Source organism: Loxodonta africana, chromosome 15 (assembly GCF_030014295.1).
Source record: "Loxodonta africana isolate mLoxAfr1 chromosome 15, mLoxAfr1.hap2, whole genome shotgun sequence".
Lineage (NCBI taxonomy): Eukaryota > Metazoa > Chordata > Mammalia > Proboscidea > Elephantidae > Loxodonta > Loxodonta africana.
Window position 1 is genome coordinate 5,644,608 of NC_087356.1, and position 25,805 is coordinate 5,670,412.

The 25,805-nt window shown below is 45.0% G+C and overlaps 1 protein-coding gene across 3 annotated transcripts; it reads left to right on the forward strand.

Moving 5' to 3' along the window:
- The first annotated feature begins 14,704 nt into the window (after positions 1-14,704).
- Positions 14,705-25,484, forward strand: PDCL3 (phosducin like 3). 3 transcript variants are annotated; one of them, XM_003413603.4, is made up of 6 exons: positions 14,705-14,833; positions 16,636-16,765; positions 19,023-19,113; positions 19,518-19,661; positions 21,532-21,740; positions 25,102-25,484. In XM_003413603.4, exons 1-6 carry the CDS (start codon positions 14,828-14,830, stop codon positions 25,242-25,244), a joined length of 723 nt encoding a protein of 240 aa, XP_003413651.1. In that variant the 5' UTR covers positions 14,705-14,827; the 3' UTR covers positions 25,245-25,484. The 3 variants fall into 3 exon arrangements, with proteins under 3 accessions (XP_003413651.1, XP_023408348.1, XP_010591855.1); XM_010593553.3 differs by lacking the exon at positions 14,705-14,833 and adding an exon at positions 15,005-15,273; XM_023552580.2 differs by lacking the exons at positions 14,705-14,833; positions 19,518-19,661 and adding an exon at positions 15,004-15,273.
- Positions 25,485-25,805: the final 321 nt, after the last annotated feature.

Consider the following 25,805-nt stretch of genomic DNA (forward strand, 5'->3'; position numbering starts at 1 on the left):
GCATGACTCAGTCAAAATCTCCTCGCCAAACCTGATACTTGCAAAGGTCACAGGTTGGACAGCACCGTCGCTCTGGGAGAGCAGGGGATGGGGCCAACCGGAGCCTGAGTCCATGTTCCTGAGCATTAAGGTGGTTCAACAGTGGAATTCTTGCCTTCCATGTGGATGACCCGGGTTCGATTCCTGGCCAATGCACCTTATATGCAGCCACCACCCGTCCATCAATGGAGGCTTGTGGGTTGCTATGATGCTGAGCAAGTTTCAGGAGAGCTTCTAGGCTCGGATGGGCTGGTAAGAAAAGCCTAGAAATCTGCTTCTGAAAACCAGCCAATGAAAACTCTATGGAATCACAGTGGTCCAATTCACAACCAGTCATGGGGATGGCACAGGACTGGGCAGAGTTTCCTTCCAATGTGCATGGGGTCTGCATGAGTCAGGGGCCAACTTGACGGCAGCTAACAACGACAACAACAAGGTCCATGCGTGGCCCCAAAACACCCTGACAAGAGGTGTCTGGGCCCCACGCTGTTCTCCTTCCCAGGCGTAATGGTAGGGAAGTCATGAGAGTTATAGTTTAGTTTTTAATGTGCTCCTCACCAGCTAGGTCCGCGCCACAGATCCTCAGTATTTGCATTAGAAAAAATGTGAGCACTGGGCTCGATCTGTATTCCCCCCCCCCAACTCTATTCTTTGGATCACTGGTGCTAAGAGATTCTTTGCAAAAATCAAATAATGTTGGAACACTGTGCCTGATATTCTCCAGGATTTGCAATGCACACAAGCACATTGCAGGTTCTGAGAAGCCCTGCAAGCAACAACCTTTGTTAACCTGGCTTAAACTTACTTGACCTTGGAAACTCTTCCCACCCTGTCTCCTGCCCGTCATACACTTCTTTGGTCTGCGGGACCTGTTAGTGGGTTGTGCTTTTGTAAGCACTTTGAGAAAGTGTGCTCTATGATCTCTTCTGGATCAGAAGTCCTGTGTGGATGATTTGAGGATCTTCCTGCCAGACAAGGGAAGGCTAAAGGTGGAGGTGGTAGAGTGGAGGGACACTGTCAGGGCCCCTGAAGCAGCAAGGGAGCCTGGAGTATTGCACGAGGACCTAGGACAGCAAGGTGCTAGGGCTTACTAGGCGAGGCCCCACCGGAGGCTGCTGACTCCAGGCTAGGACAAGGCTTTCAGGTCCAGGGGAGAGAGGATCGGAAACAAAGAAATACTATCCAGGCAGTTCCATCTTAATATCTGTAGCTACAACTTTTTTTTTTTTCTTTCAGCCAAGGAACGGCAGGAACACTGAAGACATGTGCAATAGACTATTCCAAAGGTTGGTTTCATTGCAGCTTTTCTCTTCCAAGCAAATGTCATGTATCTAATTGGGTCCTCCTTCCCTGGGGAGGAGAGGCAGCCAGAGGGGCCATTGTCTGAAGAAAGGGGACCATGTAGAACCACTGAGAGCCTTTCTTTCCTGCCCACAGCACCACATAGGCCCCCACCCGGCCTGGCAGAAGCAGGTTGTCCAGGCACAGGTAACAGCCTTTGCTTCCAGGCCCAGCTCTTCGTAGGTGTGTTGTCACCTCCCGTGATGGGATGAAGCCTCCCCACAACCCAACCGGGTCCTCCATGACATTTCACCTGGCTCCTTTGATGAGGAAAAAGCCATTCTGACATGCTTTGGGAGGGCACCAAGGAGCCCCTGGGTGCTACGAGGGTCCCTAGTGGGGGTGTTTCTGAGTACAGCCAGACAAGGCTGTTCCCTCAATTCAATGGTGCTTTGAGACCCGGAGTTTAAATCTGGGCTAACCCTGTGGCCTTTGGGCCTGTGGAAGAGGGGGTCCAGGCACAAAAGCAGCTCTGTGCCTGCTCTGCTTCTGGTGGTGCTCTGGTCCCGGGAACATGACGACATGAGGTCACTGCCTCGCCAGTGTGTCTTGTCCTCCCTCCTGGAGCCCAACCCAGCAGGCCGGCAGCCCAGGGCCTCAGCAGGTACCCCAGAAAGCTGTCCAGGTGCAGGGGAAACGTAACCACCCAGGAGGAAGCGGTGGGAAGACGTTCCCTGAGGCCACAACACTCACGCAAACCTACTGGTCTCCTTAGATACAGCAGGAACAAATCTTATAAGCACTGATTGTGGGGAAAGGAACCTGGGCACTTGCGACACGTCAAACTGAGGTGTAATTTTAAAAACATTTTATATAATAGCATGCCCATGGGCCTTGTCTCGAGCCTGAGAATGATTTGACCTGAGCTCTACGTTTTTTCTTTTCTTTTTCAGAATTCAGTGGCACAGGAAAGCTGGATCTGATACGGCAATCTAGTGATTATTTCGGATTTTGAGAAATGTCAAATTTCTTTCCGTGAACAATATTTAAAGATATTTTTCTTGCCCTGAATTCACTAGAATATCCCATTGTATAAAAAATAAAGTGGCATTGACACGTTTTAATTTTTATCGGAAATCTTGAGGTGGTTTGCGTGTATTTTTAAAACGCCATTTTTGGTATTGCTTTAGCCCTCTCCAACTGTCTTGTTATTATTGAGAAGTAAAAGTATGGGCTTGGGATAGACTGACTGGCTTCGAATCCTGACTCCTCCACTTTTTAGCTGGCCTACTGTTATGGATTGAATTGTGTCCCCATCCTACCCTCCAAAATATGTATTGGCATCTGTTAAAATAATCAAAACCCAAAGAAATTGAAAGATAAGGTTTGCCCTGAGCAGTTATTCCATGTGCATATAGGGAGACCATTCTGATTCCAAAAACTACCAATGGCTCCAAGCAGGCTAGTTACAATGAAGCTTACAAAGAGAAGAGAAGGGGGAAGACTAGGAAACCAACCATTGGCTAATCTAAATGTGATTGATTGAACCCTGCCTTCTCCCTTTTACTGAGACCAGGTGATATCGGTTACGAGGTGGTCTGGCCTGCCTGCTAAAATTTGGCCCACCTGCAGCCATGAGACCTTTTGAAATTTAAGTAAGCCCGCAGTCTCTTTTATTAAATCAAGAGGTAACGGTTTTGTTATGTGAGCTGGAATCAACCTGATGGCTATGGGTTTGGTGTTTTTTGTTTTTTTTTTTTGGTTTTGAGCTGGAAAGAAACAAGTTTAACCAGGCTGTAAAGTCGATTAGCAACTTTGAGTGAAAAGAATAGGCCCTCGACACCTGTCAAGATCAATTTTGGGTCAGATATTTTTGAGATTCATGGGTAAGAAAAAAACCCTTAAAATCAAAGCAAGATGCTTATTATTAATTTTTTTCTTTGACAAATTCTAACCCCTATATCTGTAGAGAAAGAGCCCTGTTGGAGCAGTGATTAAAGTGCTCAGCTGCTAACGGAAAGGTCAGCAGTTCAAATCCACCAGCCACTCCGTGGGAGAAAGATGTGGCAGTCTGCTTCCGTAAAGATTACAGCCTTGGAAACCCTATGGGGCAGTTCTACTCTGTCCTATAGGGTCACTATGAGTTGAAATCCACTGGATGGCAACAGGTTTCGTGTTTTTGGTTTTCTATCTATAGATGTAATCCTGTTTGGGAACAGAGTTTTCTTCGTTATGTTAATGGGGTCATATCAGTATAGGGTGTGTCCTAAATCTAATCACCTCCAATTTATTTAAAGAGCAGCATAGACCCAGAGAAAAGCATAAACGGGGAAGGCAGTGCCACGTGGAGATGGCCAAGGAACTGAGGAACACTAGGAGACAAGGGTCTTCCTCTGGAGCCAACAGAGAGAGGGCCTTCCCCTAGAATCGGTGCCCTGAATTTGAACTAGCCTCCTCAACTAAGAACATAGATTTCTGTTCTTTAAAGCCACCCACTTGTGATATTTTTGTTACAGCAGCACTAGGTAACTGAGACAGTTTACTTTGTTACCTTGGATAGGTCACTTCACGTCCCAGTGCTTCAGTTCCTCCATGGTAAACTGGGGCTGGTAATAGTAGTACCTACTTCATACAATTTTTGTGAGATTAAGAAGATAGTCCATAAAGGGCTTAACATGGTGGTATATACAGTGAACACTCAATGTTGACTATAAAAATAATTAAAAGATGATTTTCGTTATACCATGGTACCAAAGAGACTTGCCCTAATGAGAGAGATGCTTTTGTATTGTCAACCAGAGGCTTGAGTTAACAGCATTAACTCATAACTCCAGACTCCTCACAAAACCATGAGGCTCAGCCCTTTACCTTTTTCGGTTTTTCCTCCATAAATAGTACTTGGTTTCCAGGCCTCCTGGGATTGTCCTAAGGAGTAGATCGTGCGGAAAGGCAAGGTGAGAACCTGTCACAACACATTAGACTCCAGTGACACACACAAGGAACCAAAGCTTCACCGAATATGCACTCCTTTTTGAGGCAGACAGCCTCAGAGCCCAACCCTTCTGAGAGACACCTGCTCCGGCTTATCCTCCTACACCCAGCAGAATAAGCTGCACGTTCTTCTAAAATTGTCCTTGACAAGAGAACCACAGAACAGGCCATAGATGGCCTCAACCCACCTCTGGAAAGACTTAACATCCTAATAAAAGAAAATCAACCTCTTCCTCCATCCTGGGGGATCCCCAAGCTGCCTGTGAGCAGTCTTGGAGGCAGCAGCCCAGATTCCTCCTTTCCTTGCACAAGGAAATAAAGGCTTCTTTCTGATCTCCCACCCTTGCCTCTTTTTTATTGGCTCTAACAAGTTACGTTCAGCAAAACCTGGGGTTTTCACTTGGCAAAATTTCAACTTCTCAGGTTTCTTGCCAAATTTAAAGGTCCTCCTCTTTTAATATTACCATCATATCACACTTCTAAATTAGTTTTTAATTTTAATGTTTATAAGCTTTTGTAGTAAGTCTTAAGCCTATTTTCTCAAATAAAATAATTTAAGACCCCATGGTAGATCCTGGTAGTGCAGTGGTTAAGAGCTATGGGTGCTAACTAAAAGCTTGGCAGTTCAAATCCACCAGCTGCTCCTTGAAAACCCTATGGGGCAGTTCTACTGTGTCCTATAGGGTCACTATGAGCTGGAATCAACTCAACAACAGCGGGTTTGGTTTGGTTTTTGGTCGGTAGATCTTACCATGTGGAAACGAGATGACCGAACTTAGTTCTGCCTGACATTTTGCTGCGTGCACACTGTGGGTGGTGGGATCATGCTGCTGGCCTGAGGCCCTGCGGCAGGTAGGTGCTACCCAGGTCCTGTGAGCAAATGTAGAGCTAACTAGGCCTCACATCCCCTTGGAGGGGTGAGCAGAGTACGTTAGTAGTGAAATGTTACTCAAACGATCTCAGATTTTGAGGTGGAACAAGGATGGCTATTTCCGGGCACAAAAGTGGGATGAGTTGAAAGTACAGGGTTGAGTTGTACAAGAAGTTACGAAGCTATAATTCCTATCATCTCGACCCTTGACTCCTTAGTTAGAGGCGACACACTTAGACAAGGAACACATTAAGGCAAGAGTTCGCCACAAGCCAAGTCGTCTCGGGAAGTGGAAGAGTTGGAGCAGGAGAAATCTGGTTGGGCTGCCGAGTTGGGGGGTGGGGAGGGTTAAGCAGGAACCCTCCCCCACCTTTGCTTGAGGTTTCAGACTCTTCCAATCCAATGTGTTTCAACACTCTCCCTTCCTTAGTCTTTATAAAGTTATTAATCTTGCGAATCTCAGTACCTGAAAGAAAACAAACATGCTTGGCCTCAACCTGCCCCTTTGCAGAGTTGGGAAAATTCCACTTCCGGACAATTTTATTTTTGTTCAATTCTCTGATCCCTTTGCTGACTCCTGGTATTTCAGCTTACTACTAAAACCATCAATTTGGCTCAGGAGATTGTTACAATCAATCAAAACCCTGCAGGAGAAGGTGGTAGGGCTTACTTTATTTACACGTTTTGTCTTCCAGATGCGGTGAAATGGAACTTAGGGAATTGCTCTAATAAAGCAGTGCTCAGGAAAAGAGGCGTTCTGTGCACGGCAGCTCCAAGGATCTGGGGCAGCTGAGCAGCCTGGTGATTGATCATGTAGCTGTGGATTTGGAAGGGGAGGTGGCCGAGGGAAGTGCTACCATTTGTAACCATTCCCCGAGGAAGACTCACCACGACCTCAAGCAGGTGAAGAAGATTAAGGGCTCTATGTGGCAAGGAGAGCAACAGGAGAGTTGTCATTCTGTGCTTGTGATGGACATGATACTAACTGTACCTTCTTATCAGGGTATGAGGTCCACGCCCACTCAGCTAGAAAACAAAAAGGAACATTTTGGTAAGGAGATTTGTATTACTTACATAGGGTAAGAGCCCCAACAGTACAGTGTTTTAAAGAACAAGTAAGTTATTTTTCTCTCCAGCTTACAGTCCTGATGTGGATGACCTAGACTGGTGGAGGAGCTCTTTGAGCTGTTTAGAGGTAACAGTAACAGATGCCATTGAGTCGATGCTGGCTCATGGCGACCCCATGTATGTCAGAATATAACTGTGCTCCATAGGGTTTTCAATAGCTGATTTTTTTTTTTAATTTTTATTGTGCTTTAAGTGAAAGTTTACAAAGCAAGTCAGTCTCTCATACAAAAATTTATATACACCTTGCTGTATACTCCTAGTTGCTCTTCCAGTAATGAGACAGCACACTCCTTCCCTCCACTTTCTCTTTTCGTGTCTATTCGGCCAGCTTCTGACCCCCTCTGCCCTCCCATCTCCCCTCCAGCCAGGAGCTGGCCACATAGTCTCATGTGTCTACTTGATCCAAGAAGCTCAATTCTCACCACTATCATTTGCTATCCCATAGTCCAGTCCAATCCCTGTCTGAAGAGTTGGCTTTGGGAATGGTTCCTGTCTTGGGCTAACAGAAGGTCTGGGGACCATGACCTTCCGGGTCCTTCCAATCTCAGTCAGACCATTAAGTCTGGTCTTTTTACGAGAATTTGAGGTCTGCATCCCACTGCTCTCCTGCTCTCTCAGAGGCTTTCTGTTGTGTTCCCTGTCAGGGAGGTCATTGGTTGTAGCCAGGCACCATCTAGTTCTTCTGGTCTCAGGCTGATGTAGTCTCTGCTTTATATGGCCCTTTCTGTTTCTTGGGCTCATAATTACCTTGTGTCTGTGGTGTTTCTCATTCTCATTTGCTCCACATGGGTTGAGACCAATTGATACATCTTAGATGGCCGCTTGCTAGCGTTTAAGACCCCAGACGCCACTCTCCAAAGTGGGATGCAGAATGTTTCTGAATAGATTTTATTATGCCCATTGACCTAGATGTCCCCTGAAACCATGGTCCCCAAACCCCCACTCCTGCTACCCTGGCCTTCAAAGCATTCTGTTTATTCAGGAAACTTCTTTGCTTTTGGTTTAGTCCATTTGTGCTGACCTCTCCTGTATTGCGTGTTGTCTTTCCCTTCACCTAAAATAGTTCTTATCTACTATTTAATTAGTGAATACCCCTCTCTCACCCTCCCTCCCCACTCTCATAACCACCACAGAATATTTTCTTCTCTGTTTAAACTGTTTCTCAAGTTCTTACAACAGTGGTCTGATACAATATTTGTCCTTTTGCAACTGACTAATTTCACTCAGTGTAATGCCTTCCAGATTCCTCCATGTTATGAAATGTTTCACGGATTCATCATTGTTCTTTATCGATGTGTAGTATTCCATTGTGTGAATATACCATAATTTATCTATCCATTCATCCGTTGATGCACACTTTGGTTGCTTCCATCTTTCTGCTGTTGTAAACAGTGCTGCAATGAACATGGGTGTGCATATATCTATTCCTGTGAAGGCCCTTATTTCTCTAGGACATATTCCAAGGAGTGGGATTGCTGGATTGCATAGTAGTTCTATTTCTAGCTTTTTAAGGAAGCACCAAATCGATTTCCAAAGTGGTTGTACCATTTTACATTCCCACCAGCAGTGTATAAGTATTCCAGTCTCTCCACGATCTCTCCAATATTTATTATTCTGTGTTTGGATTAATGCCAGTCTTGTTGGAGTGAGATGGTTTCTCACTGTAGTTTTGATTTGCATTCTCTAATGGCTAATGATCGTGAGCACTTCCTCATGTATCTGTTAGCTACCTGAATGTCTTCTTTAGTGAAGTGCCTGTTCATATCCTTTGCCCACTTTTTGATTGGGTTATTTGTCTTTTTTTAATTTTATCAATAATTTTTATTGAGCTTTAAGTGAACGTTTACAAATCAAGTCAGTCTGTCACATATAAGCTTATATACATCTTACTCCATACTCCCACTTACTCTCCCCCTAATGAGTCAGCCCTTCCAGTCTATCCTTTCGTAACAATTTTGCCAGTTTCTAACCCTCTCTACCCTCCCATCTCCCCGCCAGACAGGAGATGCCAACACAGTCTCAAGTGTCCACCTGATACAAGTAGCTCGCTCTTCATCAGCATCTCTCTCCAACTCGTTGTCCAGTCCCTTCCATGTCTGATGAGTTGTCTTCGGGAATGGTTCCTGTCCTGAGCCAACAGAAGGTTTGGGGACCATGACCGCCAGGATTCCTCTAGTCTCAGTCAGACCATTAAGTATGGTCTTTTTATGAGAATTTGGGGTCTGCATCCCACTGATCTCCTGCTCCCTCAGGGGTTCTCTGTTGTGCTCCCTGTCAGGGCAGTCATCGGTTGTGGCCGGGCACCATCTAGTTCTTCTGGCCTCAGGATGATGTAAGACTCTGGTTCACGTGGCCCTTTCTGTCTCTTGGGCTCAGAGTTGTCGTGTGACCTTGGTGTTCTTGTTCTTCATCCTCCTTTGATCCAGGTGGGTTGAGACCCATTGATGCATCTAGATGGCCGCTTGTTAGCATTTAAGTTATTTGTCTTTTTGTAGTTGAGTTTTTGTAGTATCATGTAGATAATGGCTGATATTTTGAAAGTAGATTGCCAGGCCTTTCTCTCGAGGCATCTCTGGGTAGACTCAAACCTCCAACCTTTTGGTTAGTAGCCAAGTACATTAACCGTTTGCACCACCCAGGGACTCCTTTTAAAAAGCCCAAAACCAAACTCATTGCCATCGAGTCGACTGTGACTCATAGTGACCCTACAGAACAGAGTAGAACTGCCCCACGGGGTTTCCAAGGAGCAGCTAATGGATTTGAACTGCCGACCTTTTGGTTAGCAGCCTAAGCTCTTAACTACTGGACCACAGGGCTCTGTTTAGAGGTTCAGGACCCTGAAAATCGAACCTCACTATACCCTGCATCTTCAAAGCTGGAGGCATGTATGCACAATGTTCTAAGGTCCAGGCGTGGAAGTGGCACATGGTAGAAGGTTAGAAGAATAATATTTATAGTAAACCAAAACCAAACCTGTTGCCCTCAAGTTGATTCTGACTCATAGCAACCCTAGAGGACAGAGTAAAACTGCGCCGTAGGGTTTCCAAGGAGCGTCCGGTGGATTCGAACTGCTGACCTTTTGGTTAGCAGCTGTAGCTCTTAACCACTACACCACCAGGGTTTCCTAATACTTATAATAGCTAACAATTATTAAATATTTAAGTGCCAAGGACTGTTATAAGCCCTTTGTGTGCATTAGCTCTTGAGGAAGGTACTATTATTTTCACCCCTATTTTACAGATGGGAAAGCCAGGACCAGAGAAATCAGTAGCTTGCCCAACACTAGGGGAAAGCATTTGAGCTGGAATACAAACCTCGGTATTCTTGCTCCAGAACTGGTATTAGAATCATTTATGCATGCATGTTGGAAGTTTCATTTTTTGAAGCCCTCACCATATCGACCAACCCTACCCAACCCATTGCTTTCGAGTCACTTCCAGCTCATAGTGATCCTATAGGACAGAGTAGAACTGCACCACGGGGTTTCCAAGGACCGGCTGGTGGATTTGAACTGCCAACCTTTTGGTTAGCAGCTATAGCATCTAACTACTATGCCACCAGGGTTCCGTTCAGCATAGAGATGGCATTCCTAACCAAAAGACTAATTGCGATCACCCAAGAAGAGAATTTAGATGGAAAAGACAGCTGAGAACTGAGCCATTGTGAAATTCCAAGGTTAAAGTTTAGGAAGAGAAGAAGGATCCAGCCAAAAGAACTAAAAAGGAGCAAACAGTGAGGTAGGAGAATCTAGAGAACATGGGTCCAGGTAGTCAAGCAATGAAACTGTTTCATGAAGGAGAGAGGGAGCAATCATGTCAAATCCATTGAGAGTAGAGGAAGACGTGCACTGAGATTGAGCTGTCGGATCTAACAATGTGAAGTTCATGGGTGACCTGAACAAAAGCCTATTCAGTGGGTAAAAAAAAAAAAAACCTGACTGGAGTGAGTTGAATAGATGGGAGGGGAGGAGGTGGAGACAGTGAGCATAGACAGCTTTCTCAAGGAGCTTTGTTAGAAAGACACAGAGGAACGTGTCTGTAGGGAGAGGGTCTTGTAGGGGCAAGGAAGGGTTTTGAACATTCAAAGTATTTCAGTACATCTGTATGTTGATAAGAATGAGCCAGTAGAGAGGAAGAAACCAATGGTACAAGAACAGGAAAAGGAATGATTGCCAGAACAAAGTCCTGTAGGATGTGGCAGGGGGGCTCCAGGACACAAATAGGGGTGCTGCCCTTTCTCAGTAGCACAAAGAGAACAAGCACGTAGCAGGAAGACGGTAGGGTCAATGGATCCAGATGTATATGGGCTGGTACAGTCAGGGAAACATGTAGAAATTCTCTTCTAATTGCAATAATAAAATACTGTTAGTGATGTAATAAGATGTAAGATGATCTTCTGAGAATCGGAGAGGGAAAGGGAGGAGAAGGTTTGAAATTGTCCTCTAGGACAGGAGAGTGAATAAAAGAGGGCAGTAGATAGAAGCTCCCTTGAAGTGTGTGGTCATAAATTTAAAGTAAGACCAGTCAGGTTGGTTGTATGTGTTTCCATAGCTGCTGTGAGCTGCACCAACGTGGCATGTAACTAGTACTGGAGTATGACACGCAAGCTTGACGAAAGCAAGTGAGCCTAGTGTGATCATAGCGAAGGGCTGTGATACGAATCCTTACCTCTTCCTTATAACTTCAGGGGAGTGAGCAACAATGAAAAGATGCTGGGCCAATAGATTGGAGGTCCCAGTAGGGCCAAACTTACTTAAAGTGAAGATATAAGAGAAAAAGGTAGGCACTGGTGTTCAGACAGTGGGGCTTGGTGGAGCCATCTCAGATCTTGCTTGAGGCTGAGGTGGGGTATACATGAGGGGCTATACTGGTCTCCTAGGCTGCCGAAACAAAATGCCACAAAGAGGGTGGTTTTAAACAGCAGAAATTTGTTGTCTCACAGTGTTGGAGGTTAGAAGTTCAAATCGACATGTTGGCTGGGTCATGCTCCCTCTCAAAATCTTTTCTCGTTTCTCCCAGGTCTTTCTAGGCCCAGGTGTTCCTTGGCTCATGGATGTATTTTCACATGGTCTTCTTTCCTCTGCCTGTGTCTCTTGTCCTCTTTTATAAAGACACCACACAGATTGGGTTAGGACTACCCTACACCAGGATGACCTCATGTTAACTAACAACATCTACAAAGACCCTAACTCTAAACAAGGTCATGTTCCCAGGTAACAGGAGTTAGGACCTCAACAAATCTCTTTGGGGGACACAATTCAACCCATAACAGGGGCCATCTTACCTGAGGCAGATGAAGCTCTAAGCATGCCCTTCAACCCTGTGCAGACCAGTTGAGGCTAAGAGCCTCCGATGAGACGTTCCACTTGACGTTTACGAAGTACTTGACTTCTTTTACAGTTATGTAAAACCTGTAGGAGCCCTAGTTCTATAATGAAGTCCAATAGCCAGCTAACTTTCTGGGAAAAGAGTAGTCTCAATGATCATTGCTTACCAAAACCCTCCCCTAAACATTTCTTTTATAGTGTTTGCCTCACTGGGTTCTGTAGTCATCAAGGCTCCAAAAGCCCCTTCCAAATGCTTTTCACTTTAGATACCATCTCAGCATCGAATCGTACCTGCCACTTTGTCTCTTAATCACTGTAACTTCCAGCTAGCTTCAAAACTGGCAGAGACCTACAGCCATGCAATCACCTCCTGTAATAACACAACCAGTCCATGTGTCTTATTTTTTTGGCTTTGGGTAAGTGGGGATGGAAGACAATTAGAAGAAAGGGAGATCAGTGTAATTTCTCACTAACTGAGAAATTACACGCAAGCTGCAAAACACCAGAAGTCTCAGGAAGATGGCTGCCTCAAAACCAAACATAAATCATACTTGGAATATGGAATTTTAATTTATTTGGCAGCAGCCCTGGAGTCCCAAGCTGAAGGACAGCTCATTAAAATTGCTGCTTTAACCATGGTCACTCAGCTGAATCTTTACATAAGTGCCTTTTGTCTTAAAAAGAAATGAATGTTTGAGATCAGCTCAAGATGTGAACCCGCTTGCCGGCTTTCCCTGGGAGGAGAAGGAGTGATGGGCAAATAACATCATTTCTGTATTTATGATCCTATAAAACTGACAGTCATCAAATTTTAATGCCAGCGGTAGCTTTTCTAGCAATTTCAACAAGAGTCATCAACACCTGGCATTTTGCATAAAGGAACAGTAATGGCCTATGGAGCCGAGCTTCACGAAGAATCCTCTGTGAAGTGTGTCTAAGCCCAAGTCACATTTCTGTGGTCACATTCCCTCAGGCTAAATGCAGAGATTTTTTCCTGTACTTGGTGTTAAGAAATCCACACATTGTGTATACCTTCAGAGTTCGTCTCCCTCTCTCTTTTATTAAATGTACCCCATTAGCACCAAGAATAAAGAGCCAGAAGTGAAGCGCATCATTCGGACTCAGGGTCCCTGCACTGAGAAGCTCCTAGGCCAGGAGAAGATTGACGACAAGGATCTTACTCCAGAACCAACAGAGAGAGAAAGCCTTTCCCCGGGAGCTGGCGCTCTGAATTCAGTATTTTTATGCTTTCAATTTTGATTCTGATATACGCAGTGAAGCATGTACCCAATATTCTCTACTTTCAAATGGCTATCTGATTGCCCCAACACCATTTATTAAAAAGCCTGTTCCCCTCCCCTAGTGGACTGAGATGCCACCCTAAGCATACAGGGATGTTCATTGTTACTTGGCTCTAATTCTGGAATTGCTCTGAACTTGCTATGGTGTTCTGTTGATCTGTTTGTCTACTCATCCAACAACACCACATTGTTTTAATATCTGGTAGGACTAGCTCTCCCCCCACCCTTTGATATTCTTGCATGTTTATTTTTCCATTTTTAAAACAAAAATCCTCTTAAGCCAACAATATAAATGGATTGAAGTCTACTGAATACACGATTCACAAATCGGGGTAACTTTCGACTAGAGAGTCAGAAGTGTTCTTAAAATGAGAGAACCTTGAAACCTTATTATACCAACTCTTATTGGCATTGCCTTGCAAAAAGGGCTGGAACAGAACTGATAAACAATTTGTGGTCAGGAAGGATTTGATACAGCATTGCCTTGAAGAACAATTAATTACTGATTTACCCTAAAAGAACTCAGTCTGATTTTTGGAGCCTCTGTTTCCAGAGACTGTCCAACTTCTTCAAAAGAGCACAATGCCAGGGCAAAAGTCTTACTGTTTCTCTAGCCCATTATCTGACTCAAAGGTGACTTTTAGAAAACCAGTTTCTTCACAGCTCAAGGTTCAAAAGGACATCTAAGGGCAAATGGCCTGGGTGGGTCACCCCAACTCTGTGAACCCCAGTAATCTGGATTCCAAGAGAATTAAAACTGCTTCTCACCATAAAAGGAAAACAAACTTTGGAATCAGTCTAGTCTCAGAAAGTAATTTGATGGGTTTTAAAATTGAAACAAAGCTGTTAAATTTTGCATATTAATTTGAGGAAAATTGACATCTCTATAATGTTGAGTCATCCCACTCAAAAACGAAGAACATTTTTGCTTTTGTTCAAGTTCACTTTTGGATCTTCAGGAAAGTTCTGTAATTTTCCTCACGTAGATTTTTGTGAACTTAAGTTTATTCCAAAACGCTATTTTTTTTCTGTTATTGTCACTGGGGTCCCATATACCTTCTTGTTTTTTATTGTAAATATATATGAAAGCTACTTTTTTGCTTTTTTTATGTCCTGCTCCCATTCTGGACTCTTGTATCGTCAGTATGCATTTAAGACTTGATTCTCCTGGCTTTCTTCAGGTACATTATCAAACCATGGAGGCCTGGTGGCACAGTTGTTGAGGGTGCAGCTGCTAACCAGAGGACCGGCAGTTCGAATCCACCAGGCGCTCCCTGGAAACTCTATGTGGGAGTTCAACTCTGTCCTACAGGGTCCCTCTGAATTGGAATCAACTGGACAGCAACGGGTTTTTTGGTTTGGTATCCGCAGAGCCTACAATACTGCTTGGTACACAGCAGGTACTCAATAAATATTTATGAATGAGTTGCCTTATCCGGTACTGAAAAGGTAGTGGGTGATTCCAGGCAACCTGCATCATTTCTATTTCTGACTTCTTAGTCGAACCGGGCCTTTCCCAAGGCGGAGCTGAGACTTCCTTATAGATTTGGGGCTGCTGCTGAGAAAGCACCGCTGGGTCGGGGCACCACCGCCCAGCCCCACAATCCCTTCGCCAGAGACCAAATAAGGTAGAACTCAGATCGCCTACGGTCACGTGAGCGCCCGGGCCCCGCCTCGCGCACGCGCAGAGAGCCCACGCCGGTCGTCAAGTAGCGGGCGCAGCCTCAGAGACCTCGGCCTCGTCTCTGGCTCCGCCCAGCTCGCTCCTGGGGGCGGGGCCAAGGCCCGGCCGGGAGAAGAGGCGGGGCGGTGGCTGCGCGCGTGCGCGGAAGCGAGCTGAGGGGCGGGAGGGGCGCAGCGGCCGGCCTGGCTTGAGCGATTGGAAACGAGATGCAGGTGAGCGTGGTGGGCGGTGCGGGGTCTGGAGGCCGCGGCGCCCGTTTGTCCAGCTCGGCCCGAGCCGGCGGCGGACGTCCCGACCGGCCTACGGGAAGCGCCGGGCGCCAAGGCGCGGGAGGAGCGCCAGGCGCATCGAGGCCCCGCGCAGGCGCAATGCGGGAGGGCGGGCGTGGTCCCGCGCCGGACCTGCGGGCTGGGCGCCCCGTCGTAGGGTGACCCCCCACTTAGTGCCCCGGCTACATCGCTTCTCTTGGGCGAGGTCGGCTCCTCCCGGGGCCTGCGAAGGACTCGCCAGATCCCACCTGACAAAATGACTTCCTGTTCGTTAACTCCTGTGGTGGCCTGAGCAGGTGTCTTATGGACCCATTGTACAGATGTGGAAGCGGAGGCTCAGAGGAGTGAAGGATCTCGCCGGAGGGTCCCACCACTTAAAACTGGTGAAACTCGTGGTCTTGTCTCCCTCCCCACCCCGCCCCCAGTGTTGTTCTTCCGATTGGGGTGCGCCCCCTTTTGAATACGGTTGTTCCAGCGCGTCAGTATTTTTCTAAATGCATGTGTGTCCTAGGCTTGTGGTAGGGATTAGGTGAGTCGTTGTTAGGTGCCATCAAGCCGGCTCCGACTCATAGCGACCCTGCGTACCACTGAACGAAACACTGTCCTGTCCTGCACCATCCTCACAGTCGTTGCTGTGCTTGAGCCCTTCATTGTAGCCACTGTGTCAACCCATCTCGTGGAGGGTCTTCCTCTTTTTTGTTGACCCTTCTACCTCACCCAGCATGATGTCATTCTTCAGGGTAGTGGATGTGGCAAAAGAATTGGAAGAGTGCCCAGCACCCAGTGTGCTCAGTGTTAGCTGTTGTTAACTGCTGCACGGGGTCTCAGATCTTCCTCTCAGGTTTGGCCCCTAGAGAACTTGGTCAGCCTGGTGTCAGGCTCTCCTCGTCCGCTTTGAGTCTCCAGCAGCCCCTCAGGGCTTTCCGATGCTCAGAATGTCACAGTCTCTCTGCTCTTGGGTCCTTGCACCTGCTGCTCCATTTGCCTGGAAAGTTTTTCCCAAGCCCTCAACCCCGTAATTGGTTCCTTCCCACCATTGGGTGATGGTTAAATGTCACCTTTGCTAAGAGAACTTCTGTGGAATGAGAGCCACCTGTAACTCTTCAGCAGTGTGGTTGTTGGTCGTTGCCCTTGCCGCACCCTGTAAATATATATCTTTTGGTTTATTTGTTCATTGCCCGTCTCTCCTTCACTGTAACATAGGTCACTTGGATTCACCCCACTTCCCTACTGCCTAGTGCAGTAATTTATGTATAAAACTGTTGCTGTGGAGTTGATTCTAACTCATAACGACCCTACAGGACAAAGTAGAACTGCCCCACAGGGTTTCCCAGGCTGTGAATCTTTATGGAAGCAGACTGCCACATCGTCCTCCTGTGGAGCGGCTGGTGGGTTCAAACCACCAACTTTTTGGTTAGCAGCTGAGTGCCCCCAGGTCTCCATTATTTATAAATATCTGTTGAATGAATCACTCTGAGTCATTAATAGAAATAGTGAACAGAAGCTAGGCTGATGCCCATCGTATCCTGAGTTACCCAAGATAAGCTACTCCTTGGGTGGAGGGGAAGGAATGTAGGAGCAGAACAGACGCTATGGGCATTTGACACCTTCTCAGAGAGAGGCTGCAGAATAATTTGGCTTGCATTCCTCTCTTCCCACCACCTTTCCCATTCGACCCCTTGCCCAATATGGCGCCCTCCACACTGGGCTTTGCTCTTATGGTATCCTTGACTTTCCCCTTCTAGGACCCCAATGCAGACACCGAGTGGAATGACATCTTACGCAAAAAGGGCATCTTGCCTTCTAAGGAGAGTTCGAAAGAATTGGAAAAGGAAGCAGAAGAGGACGAGCAGCGAGCCCTTCAGCATTCAGTTGGTGAGCTTGCTCATGGTCTTCATTCGCTGTCTGTCTAGCTTAGGGAGCAACTTTCTAAACCTCTGACTGGTTTGGTTAGGATCCTTTGAGCAGGAGTCAGGAGACAGGGACTTGAATGCTGGCCTGGAGACAATCCATGTGGCCTCAGGCGAGTCACAGGATGTTTCTAGCCCTTGCCTTCCTGGGCTGTGGAATTAGGGGGACTTGAGAGGCTCCTTTCAGTTCCATAGTTCCTTGTCTGTGTCAGGTGAAGCGTATGATGACCTTGAAGAAAATATATCTGCATCTGACTTTCTCGTGTGAGATTCACTGTGCATAATGGTAGAGCCCTGGTGGCGCAGTGGTTAAGAGCTCGGCTGCTAACCAAAAGGTTGACGGTTCAAATCCATTAGCCGCTCCTTGGACACCGTATGGGGCAGTTCAGCTCAGTCCTGTAGGGTCGCTATGAGTTGGAATGGACTTGACAGCAATGAGTTTAATGGATAATGTCATGAAAATTTGTTCAAAAGAAGTTTTTAGTGTTTGTATTCTCCTGAGATTATACTTTGCTGTCTCTGTGGTTTGACTAATAATACTGAATTAAAATAGCTTAATTTGGGAGACATGAGATGTTTGCGATATGTGGGGTGGCCATACCACCTGGATTGGAATCCATCGGGGTGCTTGTAAAAATAACTCCCAGTCCCTACTGAGTCAGACCAGAGATGGGGCTCAGGAAGCTCCATGGTGAACAAGAACCCGAAAGGATTTCTGATGCATGCCAGGGTTTGAGATCAGTCGATCACAGGGGCCAGTGCTGTTGTCCCCTGTTCCCAGCTGATTTAGAGAAAGATTTATTGAGGGAGGGATTTATTGCCAAGCGTTTACCCAGCAAATGTTTATTGAATGATTACTATGTGCTGCGTGCTATTGTATGGAAACCCTGGTAGTGCAGTGGTTAAGAGCTTCAGCTGCTAACCAAAAGGTTGGCAGCTCGAATCCACCAGCCACTCTTTGGAAACTGTATGGGGCAGTTCTACTCTGTCCTGTAGGGTCGCTATGAGTCGGAATCGACTTGATGGCAATGGTTTTTTTTTTCCTGTTGTAAGGGTATCTGGTGGTGCAATGGTTAAAGGGCTTGGCTGGTAACTGAGAGGCTGGCAGTTCTAACCCACCCGCCGTTGCATGGGAGAAAAGACCTGGTGATCTGCTCCCGTAAAGATCACAGCCTAGGAAACCCTATGGGGCAGGATTTGTCGGTGGGTCTTATATGGGGTGTGAGAGGAAGATGAGCCAAGGATGACAGCAAGGCTTTGGGCTTGAAGAACTAGGAGAACAGAGTCACCAGCAGCTGCGATGGGGAGAGCTGAGAGACAGCGGGTTTGGAGGTAAAAGCAGGAACTCAGTTTGAGCCATCTTCAGTTTGAGATGCTTATTAGACAAACGGAGATGTTAGGTGGGAAGCTGGGTCTGGGCTAGAGGCATAAATAGTTGTCAGAATATTGATAGTATTTAAAGCAATGAGTCAGTAATTGATAAAGAAGACAAGGAGTCCCCCAGGTCTGAGCCCTAGGAAATACCAGTCAGTGAAGGGTCAAAGGAGGGCCAGCCCTAGAGGCTAGAGGAGGGGGTGTCCTGGAAGCCAGGGTAGGAAGGTCTTTCAGGGAGGAGCAGTAATCGTTTGGGTCTAATGCTGCTTATCGGTCAAGAAGGACAGGGACCAGGAATTGCTGGAGACCCTTGTGGACCTTGATTAGAGCGGTTTCTTGGAGTTGATGAGGGGGACAAGAGCCTGATCTGATGGCCAGAAGCATGAGTGTGTATAGCAATAAGAATAAGCTACTGGTTTTATAGTTATTGGTTAGAAAAAGATAGACTGCCTAACCCTCATAAGAAAAGACCAAAAAGTAGTGTGATAATCCCCTTTAGCTCCAGGAAGGGCGTGCTCCGGGGGTGGGGGACACTGACTAGGTTCCTTGTCTCCTTGGTTGTGATGAGAACCGTTGGCACACCCTACCCATGAGAACCTCCTCATCCCTGTCCTTATTACTGTGCCGAGGTAAGACAGTCAAGCCTCTAGGTGTCGACATAGTTACAGCTTTATAAAACACCTCAATTTCTTTCTTATTAGCGTAATGCTTTAAATACTTGGTTTTGGTGGGCTGGGGATCTTCTGATGTGGCGTGTGCATCTTGAGGAGAAAAGTGAAGACAAAAACAAAGTGCACGCTTATTTGTCTTTTAAATGTTCTGCTTTTTGCTAACGTAACTATTTCCAGTGAAAACGTATGAAGATATGACATTGGAAGAGCTGGAGGATAATGAAGATGAGTTTAACGAGGAGGACGAACGTGCTATTGAAATATACAGGTCAGTGCTGCCCAGAGGGACCGTTGGGTTTTCTGCTGGGTAATACAACGAGTGTCCTGTGAAAAATGAATTTCCTGGCTAAGATAGCATTTGGGAAGGACTAATTAAATAATAATATAGCAGATTACAGTGAACTGGTCTTAGGTTTTGTCATGAGGCAAATAAACCTGGACCTTTTACAGAGGTTGCTGTCTGAAAGATAGATGTGTGTGTATACGTGTATGTGTGCACATGTATGTGTGTGCACATATATGTATGTGTACATCTATGTGTGTACATCTGTGTGCGCATGCATGTATGTGTGCACGTTTGTGCGTGTACATGTATATGTGTACATGTTTGTGTACATGTATGCGTGTGTACATCTATGTGTGTACATAAGAAGTTTTTGTCCTGTTGTGCAGGCAGCAAAGACTGGCTGAGTGGAAAGCAACTAAACTGAAGAATAAATTTGGAGAAGTTTTGGAGATCTCTGGAAAGGATTATGTTCAAGAAGTTACTAAAGCTGGTGAGGGCTTGTGGGTAGTCTTGCACCTTTACAAGCAAGGGTGAGCGGCTCTTACGCGTTGTCTTTAAAAACGTTCATTTGCGTTTATGTCTTGAACACCTTGAGCTTAATCCGGGTTGTCGTTTATTTTATTGGTGTTGTTATGTGTTTTCTTTAAATTGGGCTTTAAGCGAAAGTTTACAGTTCAAGTCAGTTTCTCATACAAAAACTTAACGTACACATTGCTGTGACCCTAGTTGCTCTCCCTGTGATGAGACAGCACACTCCTCCTCTCCATGCAGTATTCCCCATGACCGTTCAGCCAGCTCCTGTCCCCTCTGCCTTTCCATCTCCCCTCCAGACAGGAGCTGCCCGCATAGTCTCACGTGCCTGCTTGAGCTAAGAAGCTCATTCCTCACCAGTATCATTTTATGTCTTATAGCCCAGCCTAATCTTTGTCTGAAGAGTTGGCTTCAGGAATGGTTTTAGTTTTGGGGTAACAGGGATCCCAGGGGCCATGTCTTATGTGTTTTGATTACTCATTTTCACAAACCTTATTTTTTTTTTTAATGCCTAATTTTCATCTTGAGATTTTCAAGTTACTATCTTGTAACTAACGTATTATATTCATGTCTGTGTTGACATGTAGTAATAAAGACTTTGTTGGAAGGGAATTCCTAAGTTATTTACCCGTCTGGAAAAGGTCTGGCTTTTCAGAATTCAGTGTAATTCCTCACTCTTGTAGATGGCAAGGGTGACCTTTATAATAATTTTCTGTGGGAACTGCTGCAGCTGTTCTCTGTTGCTTCCCACCTGCCTGGTCTTGTTCTTCTGCGATAGAGTCGTCAGTTGACTAGGAGTTTCTATAAAGCAGGAAATGCCTTCTGACCTATCTTGCACATTCTAAATCTTTTTTTCTTTTTTAAATGCACTTTAGATGAAGGTTTACAGAGCAAATTAGTTTCTCATTAGACAATTAGTGCACATATTGTTTTGTGACACTGGTTGCCGGCCCCACCACATGCCAACACTCTTTTCTTCTCAACCTTGGGTTCCTTATTACCAGCTTTCCCGTCCCTTCCTGCCTTCTCGTCCTTGCCCCTGGGCTGGTGTTCCCGTTTAGTCTCGTTTTGTTTTATGGGCCTGTCTGATCTTTGGCTGAAGGGTGAGCCTCAGGAGTGACTTTAGTACTGAGGTAAAGGGTGTCCGGGGCTCATACTCTTGGGGTTTCTCCAATCTCCAAGACCAGTAAGCCTGGTCTTGCCTTTTTTGTGTGTGAGTTAGAATTTTGTTCTACATTTTTCTCCAGCTCAGTCTGGGACCCTTTATTGTGCTCCCTGTCAGAGTAATCTGTGGTGGTTGCTGGGCACCATCTAGTTGTGCTGGTCTCAGTCTAGTGGAGGCTGTGGTAGTTGTGGTCAGTTATTCTTTTTGGACTAATCTTTCCCTTGTGTCTTTGGTTTTCTTCATTGCCCCTGGCTCCAGATGAGGTCGGACCAGTGGAGTATCTTAGATGGCTGCTCACAAGCTTTTAAGACCCCAGATGTTACTCCCCATAGTAGGATGTAGAACATACTCTTTATAAACTGTGTTATGGCGATTGAGCTAGATGTCCCGAGACCTCACACATTCTAAATCTTGAATGTTCTCTTATTCAACCTTACAGAAGGGTTGTAGCAATTATTTTTTACATTTAAGTTATTCTTCTGTCTTATGATTGAGCTAGATTAAATCGGACTTTGATTTTGAGTTCTTAATTTTTCCTGAATGCATTAGAAAGGTTTTTAAAAATGCTAGTTATCTTGGCCTAGAGTAGCATCATATGTGATGCTAATATGAGGTTTTACACAGGGTAGGAGGGTAGTTGAGCTTTCTTTTGTATAAATGCAGGATCACAACAATTCCTTCTCTTTTTTCGTTCTGTTTTATAGGATCCCCCTCTGTGCCCTGATAAACCAACACTTCAGTGGACTTGCAAGGAAGTTTCCTGATGTTAAATTTATCAAAGCCATTTCAACAACCTGTATACCCAATTATCCTGATAAGAACCTGCCCACAATATTTGTTTACCTTGAAGGAGACATCAAAGCTCAGTTTATTGGTCCTTTAGTGTTTGGTGGCATGAACCTGACAAGAGACGGTAAGGGGGTCTTACAGATGGAGGGAGGAATAATACTACTGAAGAGAGTACCCACTCCTAAACATGTGTTATGAGGATTTGCTCAGTTCATCCTTCCTCTGTGTGAGTGGTGGCTAAAAGGGAAGAAGCACATTGAATCCCTTATTTTAGACTAGTAATCAGAGCAGTGGTTAAGCGCTCGCTTGCTAACCAAAAAGATTGGGAGTTTGAATCCACTAGCTGCTCCTTGGAAACCCTGTGGGGCCATCCTGGTCTGTCCTCTAGGGTTGCTATGGGTTGGAATTGACGACCGCAACGGGTTTGGTTTGGTTTAACCAGGGCAGTTAAAATGAGGTCTGATAATTTTCAGTTAAGGAAGGCACAGGGGATTTAAAGATAGGTCTTTTCTATATTAATATAGTTTGTTTCCACAGTTTAATGTGTTGTGTTCTGAGTTGTAGCTCAGCGTCACATCATTCATTTTTTATTTCATTTTCATGAACATGTTAGTCACAAGTGCTGATACACACACGTTAGCTTTTTCTATGGAAATATTTTTGCAGTTGAATGTCTTAGTAGCTTTTCAATTTAAATTAGAAGTGTATTTAATTCTGCCTCTTAACTCCCTGAAGGATATGTTTTTTTATTCCTTTGCACCTGTTACACCTGGAGATGTCAGTATACATGTGTACACACAATGTGTGTACATACAATGTGTGTATATCGACCCAAGGCCAGAAGGCCTCCCACCAAGTTAAATTCTTTATCTCCTTATTGAAATATTCTATCCATCTATGCTTACTGGTCTTTAAAAACATAATTTTAAAACATGACTTTATTTACTACTGCGGTCCATTGAATTACTAAATATGATCTTTCTAGCTGTGCATGGGGCCCTGGTGGCACAGTGGTTAAGAGCTTGGCTACTAACCAAAAGGTCGGCAGTTCAAACCCACCAGCCATTCCTTAGAAACTCTATGGGGCTGTAGGGTCACTATGAGTTGGAATCAACTTGACGGCAACGGGCTTGGTTTAATTTTGGTTTAGCCGTGCATGGTCTTGTAACTCCCACAAAGTGATTGGGTGGGACTATGCAAATACAGTGCTTGTGGCCCACCAAGGGAATTGGATGGCTTACTAATAATGCAAACAAGGTACATGACGCCCTTGCTGGGATGAGACCATGCAAATAAGGTGTATGAAACCCTAGCGAGGGGATTGGTTAGTTTTGCCATCCCACTAGGCTTAAAAGAAGCCAATCCCAAAGGCTGAGGAGAGGACCTTACTACTATCAAGGAAGAAGAGCTGGGAGTAGAGTGTGACCTTTGGACCTGGAGTCCTTGTGCTGAGAACCTCTAGACCCAGGAGACAGAGAGCTGTGACACTGGAGAAGGCGTGAGAAGTGGCAGCAGAGAAATGGCAGCAGCAGAACCAGGAGACTGGCATGAGGAGGTGGAGTGAGAGCTGGGTGCCTTTGGGCCAAGGCTAACTGGTGGAGTAGCTTTCTGTGGGTACTTGTTGACAGAAGTAGAGAGCTTTGGAACACTTGTCTGAGTAAGGCAGAGGCCAGGCTGAGGGTCCAAGAGCCAGAGAGAGGCCTGCCTGTGGGCACAGCTGAGAAGAGGCTGTTCTGATGGAAGAACTGTATCCTGAGTCCTTCCTGATCCTGAATTGTAACCTTTTACTTTCCTAATAAACCCCATAACTGTGAGTTCTGTGTGGCTATTGCAACAAATTATCGAACCCAGCAGAGAAGTAGAGAGTGTCGTGGGAGGGACGTCTGGTTTCAGAATTGATGAATAGGGTCGAGAGGGGAGGTTTGTCCGACCTCTGCCTCATGGGGACCTGCCTTGGGCTGATGCCCATCTTTCTTGATTCTCTCTCCTCCCCATCATGAAGTTAGAGGAGGTAAGATGCCACATTGCTGCCATTCTTACAGCTACTAAGATACTCATCTTTATACACACATGCACAAATATGTATATAAAATACAACAATTTTACAGTCATTTTTCTATTGTTCAAAGGCATACAACATTTCAAACTAAATATTTTGCATTTTATTTTGACCTTTTTGAAAGTACCATAAGTGCAGAAAGATAGGTATACAATAGTAGTTACAGTCTTTGTTTCTAGAAAAAGTCATATTTGAGGATTAGCGAAGTTTATATTAATAATGATTATAGCTTATAAATAAACAGTGGCATTAAATACAGACATGTATCTCCCTGGTGGTACTAGGCTGCTAACTGAAAGACTGGAGGTTTAGAACCTAGCCAGCCACTCCATGGGAGAATGACCTGGCGATCTGCTCCCGTAAAGATTACAGCCCAGGGAGCCCCGTGGGGCAGTTCTGCTCTGTTACACGAGGTCACTATGAGTTGAAATCAACTCGACGGCACCCAACAGCAGCAACAATGTGGATATGTATTTTTTGAGTCAAGAATCAGAAATCTTAAAGAGTTTTGAGAAATCTGTTGAATTTTCATAACATTCAACCACGCTACCTAGTGCTGAAAATACTAGTGTTATTCACATCCCTAGAGCGGTTTGCAGATTAATATGGTTTCAGTAAAACCGGTTGTCAGATTTGTGCAGAAGCACCTCATTGGCAGAGTGTCACTCGTTGACGCATGTTTAAAGCAGGTGTAACTAAAGCCCAGGCTGTTGGTTTTACCGTCTCTTGGCTAGTTCTCTCCTTCTGCCAGGGTTCTCGTCTACAGGAAGAGAGCCCCCCAGCTGATTTTGCTTCACGAACATCCCGCTCCCTTGGTGGTTCCACTGAGCGTGAGAGAGAGACGCAGGATCTGAGCCTTTAGTTACTGACTCTTTACTCTCAGGCACTTTTTAAGTTATCATTATCACTTGGTACAAATAACGCAGTTCCAGTGTGTCATGCATTTGTCTTTTGACTATAATAGACTGAGATACTGAGTGTGAGGCTCAAGAATTTCCTCTTTTTAACTAAAATTAGATATAATTAGATGGCCAGCAGGACTGTGAAAATTATTTCCTTTAAGTGTGCCGTGCTGATTTCTTTCCTTTGTAATTGTCCACACTGAGAAACTATAGTCATTAGAAAACAGGTTTAGCCTTTGTATTTTTTAAAAAATCTCCACAAAGTTTCCAATTTCTGTAATTCTCATTTGATCTCATCTTTTAAAAAAGTGTTTGAAAGTATTTTCCATCTTCCTTTCCTAAAGGGCTGGCTTTTTTCCTCACTTCTAGTCATCTTAACATTATGGCACAAGATTCAATTGTCCTGAAATCTTGATGATTTAGTTTTTTTTTTTGGAAAAAAATGTAACTTGGTGAACTTCAGGGTGTGAGGGGCCCCATCCAGGACCGCTCTTTAGTCGACTTGCTTTTTCTTTATCACGTAGAATTGGAGTGGCAGTTATCTGAATCTGGAGCAATCAAGACGGACCTGGAGGAGAATCCCAGGAAACGAGTAGAAGACGCGTTACTGTCGTCGGTGCGGAGCTCGGTCCCCACAAGGAGAGGCAGTGATTCCGAGGATGACTGAGGCGCCAGCATGATAACCTGCCGGATGTTCTCGGTGTGACACGTTACCTGGATTTTTTAAAAAGGAAAATGCAGAACTTAATCCTTTAGTTTTTAGCCTTTTATATAAAATTATGTTGAAAATCTTATACATCTCAGAAATAATCATTGCTGGGAATCTTTTTAAATTTCATTGCAGCTCTCTTTTTAAATTAATGACATTTCCTTAATAAAAATAAAAACGAGATACTGGTATGGTGAATGTCTGTGTTTTCCTTGCGTACCTTGTAAGTAAGCCGTAAAAGTCTGTTCACTGCCTGTTGACATGCACTATATAAAAAGGGATATGGAGTTTTTCAATGTGAACAAATTATACAGTGGAAAAAATTGTGAATCCGACTTTATAGTTACATTGTTGTTTATTTTCCTTATTCTTTTATAAAGGTAGGAACAGTACTATTAGCTCCAATAATACATAAGAATGACATCTGGCAAAAACAATCTTAGTATTCTATTTAGAAGAAAGGCAATAGTTTTATTGTGCTTTAAGTGAAAGTCTACAAATCAAGCCAGTCTCTCATAC